Genomic DNA, 11,063 nt, shown 5'->3' on the forward strand with positions numbered 1-11,063 from the left:
AACTTAGGCATTTGGGGCCTATAAGAATAAGAGGAAATTCCAGTCCCCAAGCCTATTGTGAAGAATAACAAATATGTAAAGGGCAAATGCAATAGTCCATTTGAATAGCAAATTTGCATTCATTCAGGGCTCAGGCAGGAGCTTATTAACTTTCAGCGGCTATCCGCGTACAAACAATATTCCTTTGCTGAGAATAAGTACACGCAGCACTCTCCAGGAAAAAAAATAACTGCGACTCCTTCATGTTTCTTCAGTTCTAGTGAAGTAATAATACAACAGTGTAAATGACATATCGGTTGCAGGTCAGACATGGCCTAGCTTATGTCGATTTCATTTATGCAAATACAATGGGAGAACCAAGAACCTCTTCAATTAATACTCCTACAAAAACAATAAACTATTGGCAAGAGAGCAAATACAGCTTCCAAATGGCAGCACAAAGAAAGCCGAAGTACGCGATCATGCTGTTTTAGAAGGCCATGTTGCTTGAGCTGACATGATTATTCCCACAATCACTCCAAACAATCCCAGTGCACTGCCAAAAATCTCAATCACAAGAATCTTGACGAAAAGGGTGGAATTTTGTGCATCTGACAATGCGCAACTGCTACCAATAATCCCTACGCAGAGCCTGTTTATAGGAATATATTTAGGAAGATGGTCAAGTGAAACAGAAGAAAACGCTGTATGCAAACAAGTTCCTTTAATAAGAAAAAGTTACAAACCCGCAAACAAGGTTGGCAAAGCCCACAATTATTCCAGAGGCAAATATTGCATATCCTGCTCGAAGGGACTCTGCTGCATATATCTTTGATGCTGGGACACTCTCTAATTTAGTTTGCAGAATAATTGCCACAATAACACCATAGATAGCAACGGCTTCACAGAAAATCACACTACAAGAAGTAAAGATAAGTTAGCCTTTTGTTTCAGTATGAAAAGGACAAGTCACATGTATCTAATGACCATAAGTTTGATTCAATCCTTTGGAACAAGTATTTAACAGTGAGTCGGGCAATAGAGTATTTTGAGAATGCGAACATAATACCGCTGCCCATGACACAAATGTGACAGAGATATCCCAATACAGTAAGTATTGACATGACACAGTTGAACACTATGCTGCCACCTTATTGTATAGTTTAGTCCCTAAGGCCTCAGGGTAGTCGGATTTGTAGTTCAGGTAGAATATTGGAAAATAACTATTATAACCAAGAACTTTGGTCCAAATTTGTGTTGCTGATAAATCATTTAGTATTGAAAGGAAATAATCCTGAATAGAGTGAACCTAGAAAAAACATCCCATGGTCAACCTCTACTAACTTGAGATTGAGATTGGTTAGTTGGTTGACTGATTCAATTAACATTTTTAACTTGGGAGTGACGAGGGAATTCAAATTCCTTCTTCATGATAATTCAATACCACGGGGTGGAGTGGGGAGCATCGAACGTCATTTATCCCAAAACATCAATGGGTGGTTTGACCCTTTGCTCATCTCTCTCTCCAAACACTAACACACATTACTCTTTATATTTTTTAGGGAAAATGTACAAGTACCCCCTATACTATGACAGAAATCTCAGAGACACACCTTAACTAAACTTGAGTCCTATTACCCCTGAATCCCTTTTTTTGTAATTTTGCTCATCTTTTTGGCTTACGTGGCATCTAAATATCTCCTACGCGCCTCAATTGCGTGGAGTAACGGAGTGTGCAACGTAAGACAAAAGGTGTACAAAATTACAAAAAGAATAAGTTCAGGAGTAATAAGACCTTAGTTTAGTTAAGGTGTGTCTTTGGAATTTCAGTTATAGTCTGGGGGATAGTTGTGTTTTATCCCTATTTTTAAAAAAAATCCATCTTTACATCTTTATACTACTCTAATAAAACTGTTGTTTATTTTTTCTAATTTTCTTAGTCATATCACAATTTTGTTTAATAGCTTATTGCAATTTTTTTCTTGCTTAATACTAGTGACATATTTGAAACAAGACTTTATCATATCTCTAATCCGTCCTATACAGAACATATCAGGACAGCAAATGTTAAAATCTATGACAATATCACTAACAAAATGCTTCCACTGTAATTCAGCACTACTACAATTCCACCATATACTGCTCCAACCCCTGAAAAATTCCCAGCTCTAATAACACGACAAACTAAGAGATCTGTAGAGCCTCTACATCAAGGTAGCTGATTCCATCTTTCTGAGGAAGTCAAGGAGAAGCTTGAGTTTGCATTTCTCTCTTTATCAAATACATGTGAAAGAGAGACATCAATGCCATTGGAAGGTAAGCTAATCTCGTGGAGGTATGTGAAGATACTTGCATAAATTACACTTAAGCATAGTCCTCTTGTGTTTTTTGATGTTTTATTACAAGGGTATCATAAAATTTAACAGAACAGTAGAGTGGTTGAAATTTCTATTCAAAGAGAACAATGAACTCATATTCGCACTAGAAAACACAAGATTTTATGGGTATACTACTTGTGTATGGGAATTTTCCCAAATTATTAGAATTATTTACCTTATCAAAGAAAAAACATGTAATTCTTTTCCTTTTCTCTTTTTCAAGATGGAGAGTAGAGGGAACAACTTCCGGACAGAGTGAAGTGAAAGATGGGACATGTAACTTTAGTAAACCAGAAAAAAAAGACTAAAATGGCCAATAACTAGGCAAGCACATAGGAAATTTGGGTTATGGAAAGACAGGGTGGAGCTAAATCTACAACTAAAATAGTTAGCTGGAGATCAGCAGTCCTTAGGGTGCTCTTCAACCAGTGTACATGTGTAAAATCTGACAGGATAACAACGAGTACGAATCTGGTACGTAAAGAACATTAGACAACAATATCATCTGTTATTAGGTACAAAGACACTATATAACACTCCAACAAATATGAATAATATTTTATGTTAACTTCTCAAAAAAAAACAAATATGAATAATATTTTGATTGTTATGAAATTAAATACAACTTCTATATAAGAAATACACTAGAAGTTTTATTCAGATTTCATAGTACAAGTAGTGAAATTTGGAACTTGACTAGGTAACTATATGTCTATTGAGTCTTAAGAGCTTAGTAGTAATGATATTTGGTAACTCAGAACTTTGCTAGGGAAATAGGATACAAACGTTGGAGGATCTTGTTGTTTAGTCAGGTCGTATACTACTGGTAACATCTTTGGGTGGTTGCTTGTTTCCCAAGACTTGTCTCACAAGGTGCATAATTCCTATGTCATGATTCCTACCCAAGACTTGGTTGTTTTTTAGTTTATTACCCAAGACTATTTTCCCTTCATAAGAAAAAATGGGTGCATAATGGCGCTTCTTAGTAATGTTAATATAATTAAAACTTGATCACAATGACAAATCATCAAACATACAAGTACATATACTGAACATATATGTAGAGAGAGAGAGAGAGAGAGAGAGGCTTGTGCATTTCAAGAATATCTGATATGTTAAGTGAGAATAAGGTATGATTAAAATTTAAATCTGTTATCTGTTTCCTAGATAATTAGTTTGCATAGCTATTCATATAGCTTAAAATCAGCGTATACGGTTGGTTCCTTCAGTGTTATTTATATAAACTGGTTAATGCATTTAACCCTATCGAGAGCGTCTGATTTCAATCTGCTGCATATGGTACCTTAACAGAATCATTTGAGCTTCTAATAAGCCAACAATTAAGGCATTCTTCATCTGAAGATAAATATGGAATACAAGAGATAACTCGAAGAGGGCTGAATTATATATCAACAGGGCAGACCTATGTAGGCGGGGTTCAACTTAATCCATCTTCCAAAAGAACTTTACTGCTTATATATGGGTATTACTAATTACATTCCAAAAAATAAAACTATTTATGTGGTTGTATGCACATCTTATTAATTCCTTCACTACAAAGTCTAGCACAATTTCACTATCTTTTATTGAACTACTTTAGTGAATTCCTGTGCCCATCCATGTTAATATCAAGCTAGTATTTTCTTAAAGAACAAGCCTAAAACTGTAAAAAGCTTTACTAAGTCGAATGCAACATTTCAAGATTCACAAGGATAATCTTTATATATACTCCCCTATGTTTCAATTTGTTCGTCTTACCTCCCTTTTTTAGTTGTTCCAAGAAGAATCTCTTTTTTTTTACAACTCTTTAATTCTTACTTTGTACAGGTACCTTTAAGACCACAATTTTAAACAACATTTTGATACATTATACGTATCTTTAATATAAGACCACAAGATTCAAAAGTTTTCTTTATTTTCTTAAACTCTATGTCAGAGTCAAAATCAAACAAACAAATTGAAAAGGAGAGAGTAAATCAAATGCAACATTCCAGGATTCACAAGGATAATCATCACAGGGAAAAAAAGGGGAAAAGTGTAATATTATGAAATTACCTAATAAGATTCTTGGAGGTGATGCGAGGAGCTTTGATTGCAGCACCAATCAGACTACTTCCAGTAATGTAAATCCCCCTACAATCACAAAGTCAAAAACTTGTAGTCAGATTTGAGTACCCTTTAACAACAAGAGCATAAAAATTTGATCTTTCGACACAAATATGACACTACCAAGCGGCGCCAAGAACAGAGACACCAATAGCAATGGCAATTCCGACAGCAGAGAAAGTGTAAGGTGAGATCTGTATCAAAGCTCTCGACCACGAGCTTGATGCTCCCATAACCGCCATTGTTGAAGCTGCTGACATTGTGAAATCTGATTTGCTAACAATTTTCTCCTTTCTCGATCTTGAGATTTCTTCAGTTTGGGCGAGAGAGAGAAGGGGGTTGAAGAGAAGACAATATTGTGTTGTTGATGATAACACGTGAGAAGAACAAGGAAGGACACACTCAACAAATTTATTTATTTATTTATTTTCAAAAAAAAAAAATCACTTATTTGAAAATGATCATAAAAATCTCAAATTCATATTTTAAAGAGGCATTTGGACGTGAAATTTTATATACTTTAATATAAAATTATGAAATGAAATTAACGTTTAAATATGTAATTTCACTGATATAAAAATTTCTCCAAAAATCATAATTAGGAAATTTTAAATTATGATTTGAGATTTTTCAAATATAAGAATTGATCTGTAAGTTTATATTTCGTAAAATATTCATATATTTATATCTACTAACCATTATTTCATTTATAAATAAATTTATAACTCAAGTCATTACTTTTTAATCCATTTAGAGTTTATTATTAATTCAAATTAATTCTTTTTACCATTTATATTCACCTAATTCATAGTTTTTGGTCAAATTTATTTTTCAACCGAATTAATCAACAAATGACTCAAAATAACAATGTTGGTTTGTATTTTCAATCATATGATTGGGAAATGCAAATTCAATATGAGAAGATAATTTATACTATTTAGGGAGAGTATATTAAAAATTAGTACACTATAACTTGTGTTCAATTTATTATTTTTTTAATTGAATTGAAGTTTAATTAATAAATGTTGTATTTTTTTTTTTGAATGGTTTAGTGATACAAATTTATATGTTTTTGCTTATTTCGTAAGATTGTACAAGAATTAGGACAATTTTAATAGTTTTATAATTTATGTATTTTTTATGTTTATGAGAAAACATACAATATAAAAAGTCCAAATTGCATGTCCAAACAAAACTTCAACTTTATCTCGTGATTTCGTCTCATAATTTCATATTGTATGACCAAACAGACCCTAAATTTGGGAAAATGCCCAAACATGTCATCAAATTTTGATAAAAGGTTCATCCATGTCATCCGTTAAAAGTTTGGTTCATTTATATGACATTTCCGATTGAAAAATATTCACCCATATTATTATTTGTTAACTAAAAACAATTTCAATTTTGCATGTGGTAAATTATGATTCAATCACATTATTAATTAAATAATTTTCTTAAAAAGAAAAAAGCTAAAATATATCATAAAACTATGAGAAAAGCTGATTTTTACATCATCTATTAAATGTTTGACTTGTCTATATAAATCCAATTAACAAAATGACATAAACAAGCATCCTTATCAGATAAAATTGTCATGGATAAATCAAACTTTTAATGAATTGTATAATGAGAAAAAAGTCATATATATTTTTGAACTATCGAAAATGCTATGTATATACTCTCAATTATACTTTTGAACTATAGATACCCTTATCGTCATACTTTCAGCTCATATATATTCTTTATGCAAACGAAAAAAACACATGGCGCCATCTCAAAATTTACTTGATTTTTTTAATTCAAAATTAAAATACCCTTCCAACTATCCATTTATAATTTACCAACCATATTAGAAAAACGCTAACCTAATCTAGAAACATCAACTAATTTCAAATTGTTCCTACCATGTTCATCCGGTCGTTAAATAGATTGTGTGACTTAATATCCCGATGAGCTACACCGAGCCGGTGACAATGTCTTATCTCATTTATCAACATACTTGGCACTTTTTTTCTTTTTTTTTAAAAAAAACAACAATTTAGAGGACAATAAACAATTAAAAAGTCTATCTTATATGGTATTCTCACTTATTTAATCATCTATATTACAAATTATTTAATTACGATACGTTTCTGATATAGAAAGGTAGCATTGGCAATGAAAAGGTATACAAAATTTAGAATAGATCTTGACATTCTCTGAAATGTAATCTATCTATGAACAACATGATACCCAATGTAAGTTGATTTGTGAAGCGAACTTAAATTAGCTTAGCCCGAGTTTCTGGCCTTAATTTTTCTTTAAGAGAGTTTTCTGATTCGAATAATGACAATGTGAGGACTGAGCTTTTTAATATGGGTGGGTAAAATAAATGGATAATAGGGTGGGGTTATGATAAAATAGAAAAGAAATGCATAAGTAACCCACTAGATTATGATCGAAATTTCGGAGATACACCTAAATTTAACTAGAGTCCTCTTACCCCCTAAACTAATTTAAAGTGGAATAAATACACCACACAGATGTTGACATGTCATAAGTTGGACACATGTCATTTTTTAATTGATAATTTTATAATTAGTCAGTGCACATATTTATATATAATAAACTTATATATATATATATATATATATATATATATATAATTATTTTAATTTCTTTCTTTGTAATATAATCATCCTAGTTCATACAATATGTTCCACTAATATAATATTAATCTAGCAAATTACTATAGAACCTAATGTTAGGTTAATAATCATCCTAGTTCATACAATATGTTCCACTAATATTTACTATTAATATTATATACATACCGTTTTTGAAAGTTCAAGGATATATTTAACCTTTTTTCCTTGTATAAATGAGCAATTTATCATTATTTTTCTTTTGAATTTACAAAGATATGTCAGTTATAACAAAAATTTCTAACTTATTTTTGGTTTTTGGGATGGATTTTTCAAGCCCATTTAAAGTTGATGCTTATAAATCTGATCCATATGAGTCATTGGTCCTTGAGATTTGATCGGAGTCAGGCCAGGGTCGGTCATGAGTCAAAATTATCTATTTAAGGGTAATTTACAATAATCTCAATATAAACTAATTACTTAAATGCACATTATGTTGTAATATTATGAATCTTAATAGTTTTTGGTATATCCGGATGCATAAACTTAAAATTAGGTGAATTTGTTCTGGATATACTCTATTCAAGCAGATTCACATGTAGCTAGACTATACAAATTCGGCACCCTTGCTTCCCTCCCATCCCACTCGTCACTCTCTTGTCTCTCTTGCATATTTGAGATACAACACACCAAATACATGTATCTCGTGTATCTAGTATCCTTGATACATGCTAATCAAACTAGACTTTTTGCTAGTGTTATTGAAACATCATTATTTGTCATATTTGATTTGAAGATTCTCATATTTTGATGTTATAGAATTTTTAATTTGAAAGAAAAAATATGAAAAAAAGAGCTAAGTTTATCGTAACCCTCGACCCTTTTAGGATTGGATTGGATTGAACATTTTCAGTCCCTTCCAAATAAGGGCTGACCTGCCCTAGACCATCTAATTCTGTTACCCTGCAAAGCTTGGATCTGGTGGAACTAAGCCGACCCTTTTTAACAATTCTAACCAGAAGTATAAACAAATATAATTGCATTTAATATTTCAATTCAACTTTAAATTTTTTTAAAAAATAAAAATAAAAAGATAACCAAGTGCCTACTAAACGAAAAGAGATCTTGAAAGGGATGCTAACAGCCAACAGGCATGTGGAAATATTTTTGTTGTTTGGAAATTTAACATAAAAATTAGAAGGAAAAGAAAATGTAATGGCCGCAAAATAAATTAGCTCGATAATAGTAACAATAATACAGTCCAACAAAAAATAATAATAATAATAATATGAGAAGAACTAAATATGATGCCCAATGAATTAGTTATATAAGTGGGTACTAAGTTACCAAATTAATTTTTAATTACAAAATTAACGTATCTGGTTATTTAGTTAATGGGTCATAAGTTACCAAATTATTTTTTACTTGTAAAATTAGCGTGTCTACTATATTAAATAGGTTACCAAATTTAGATGTTTTTTGTGAACTTAGCAAAGAAATTTAGAAACTGTGAGCTTAGAACTAGGAAGATACGATGGCGGAAGAACATGAAACTGAAGAAGGAGAAATATATGATGATTTAGTTTATAGTTATAGTGATGTGAAAATTCCAAAGGAAGAAGACGAAGTTGAAGAAGGAGAAATACATGATGATTATCACATAGACATTGATGTCAAGATTCATCTGTTTTGGGCGAATATATGAAAGATTTTGAAGGAGCTGAGAATTTGGGGCCAACATTTGGTGTTTATGGTTCGTTTTTGGCAAGTGATCAACTTGTAATTCAACCACAGATATCTCAAAAACTCCCTTCCCCTACCCCTATTTCTTCTCACAAACCCATTAGGATTAGGATTAAGTTTCGTTCTTCTGATAAAACTGCTGCCCCGAAGAGTAGTGATTCACCACCACCTGCTCCATTCATTATACAAGAAGATTGGATTCAATGTTCTACATGTCGGAAGCGTAGGCTTCTCCCCTATGGTACAAAACCCAATCAACTTTCTCAGAGTTGGGTCTGCACTATGTTAGACTGGCTTCCTGGCATGAGCTGTTGTGACATTAGTGAGGACCATACCACAACTGCTCTACATGCCCTCTACCATTCTCTCATCCAAATTAACTTTCAAAACCGTGGTGCTTCAACTGATGTAAAAGCACATAATGGGAGGGAAGTTTCTGTAAAGAAAAGAAAATCAAGGGAACAAGACTATTTAGGTAATAAATTGGGTGAAAGTGATGCCAATGCTTTTGAGAGGAAATTGAGAAAACAGAACAAGTCGAAGGTGATTCAGGCTGAAAAAAAGAAGTCCACTAGAAGCGGGAAATCGACAAGGAGAGATAGAGGAATCAAAGATTGTGGTCCTATTGAGAGAGAACAGCAGGCGAACAAGTATGGAATAAAGCAACAGTCTCAAGCAGAATGTGGTATGATGCGCAAACCAGTTTACAAGAAGGACATTGGATATGGGAAGGTTGTGAGGCCCTACATTGCATATTGGTAGAGGAATTACTGTATTAGCAGTCATTACTTCTTGTTTTCTGTTAAATTTGTTTATATGTTGAAAGTATATGAAAGTAAGCAACTTATAATTTTGCTTCACAACTTTACTTTTTTTTATTGTACTAGGTAGTATCATGAATGCATCTGTTGTAAGATCCACTAATTAATATAGAAACATTCAGATCGCGATTGTTCTGAATTCCTTCTTGTCATTGCTCAGATAATGCGAGTTGGCTCTTTAAACTATACAAATAAAATAAGCTTTGTTAACTGAGCATATTTGATTTAGAGATTAGTCACTTGGATCCTTTCAACAATAGCTCAGAAAGCTTTCTACTATCCAGGAAAGAAGGTGTTTTTTCTTTTCTTTTCAGGATGCTCAAAAGCTTGAACTATTAAAGGGAAATCTACCGATGCTGGGAGCAGATAGGTAGTTGCAGAAGCATGGGAACAATTAAAGACCAGTCTGGTTGAAAGCATTCTGTCGTATGATTGATCATGATATGCTTAACTTGTTGGGATCGAATTCATGCACACACTAGATGAATGAAGAACACAAGAACTTTCAAGAGAAAGAGATGAGAGATCTAGAAAGAGAAAGAGAAAACCCAATATTTCGTGATAACACCCCGTGAGTAAACTTCCACGGCGGTGAGGTATATTTATATTAATAAATCAGAGTATTTTTGGTTACAGAGAATAAATAGAAAAGCCTAAACAGTTATATATATTAATCTATCTAACAATTCTCCCACTTGGAGACTGACTCAGTCATCCAAAAAATACATTCTCAACAAAAAAAAATCTCTTCATCATCAACATCTTTACCGCACCGCAACATCTGTAGCAACAACTACAGAAGACCAACCGATGTTTTATATAACCTCAGTTTCCCAACATCAACACAATCGGGTTCTTTGCACCCTCTATCTTCTCCAAGAACATATCACCATCCTCCACTGCCCTGCGAGTGAAATGGTATCGCCTTCTATTGTGCTTTGTCTTCGAATGATAGACCTGATTTTTCACCAACTCTATGACACTCTGGCTATCTGAGTAAAGAATCTTCTCGCTCTGCTTCTTGTTCAGTTCCTCAAGATAATCTGCCAGCCATATCATCTCTTTCCCAGCTTCAGCTATTGCCACATACTCAGCTTAAGTAGATGAAAGAGAAACACACTTCTGAAGTCTGGACATCCAACTCACTGCTGTTCCACCTATGATGTAAATGTACTCGGATGTACTCTTGCTCGAGTCAACATCCCCACCAAGATCAGTATCCACAAAACCCTGTAGAGTCACATTGTCTTTGCCAAAACAAAGTGAAGTACTGGATGTACCTCTCAGATATCTCAGAAGCCACTTCACAGCTTCCCAATGCTCTTTCCCAGGGTTCGTCATGTACCTGCTAACAACTCCCACTGTATGTGCTATATCAGTTCTAGTGCAAACTATAACATACATCAAACTAC

General features: G+C 33.0%; 1 protein-coding gene across 1 annotated transcript; it reads right to left on the minus strand.

The window, feature by feature from the left end:
- Nucleotides 1-99: 99 nt before the first annotated feature.
- Nucleotides 100-4,922, minus strand: LOC101246164 (V-type proton ATPase subunit c''1). The gene is made up of 4 exons (XM_004245171.4): nt 4,587-4,922; nt 4,413-4,490; nt 726-896; nt 100-631 (listed from the first exon to the last, which is right to left on the minus strand). Exons 1-4 carry the CDS (start codon nt 4,721-4,723, stop codon nt 460-462), a joined length of 558 nt encoding a protein of 185 aa, XP_004245219.1. The 5' UTR covers nt 4,724-4,922; the 3' UTR covers nt 100-459.
- Nucleotides 4,923-11,063: the final 6,141 nt, after the last annotated feature.

Source organism: Solanum lycopersicum, chromosome 8, assembly GCF_036512215.1.
Source record: "Solanum lycopersicum chromosome 8, SLM_r2.1".
Lineage (NCBI taxonomy): Eukaryota > Viridiplantae > Streptophyta > Magnoliopsida > Solanales > Solanaceae > Solanum > Solanum lycopersicum.

What these genes read in the sequence shown, in the direction of transcription:
- LOC101246164 (XM_004245171.4), bottom strand. Translation starts at nt 4,723, where the DNA reads ATGTCAGCAGCTTCAACAATGGCGGTTATGGGAGCATCAAGCTCGTGG. An exon ending in TCTGTTCTTGGCGCCGCTTG is followed by an intron (nt 4,491 to 4,586) that starts GTAGTGTCATAT and finishes TTGTGATTGTAG; the next exon opens with GGGGATTTACATTACTGGAA. An exon ending in TTTGCCAACCTTGTTTGCGG is followed by an intron (nt 632 to 725) that starts GTTTGTAACTTT and finishes TCCTATAAACAG; the next exon opens with GCTCTGCGTAGGGATTATTG.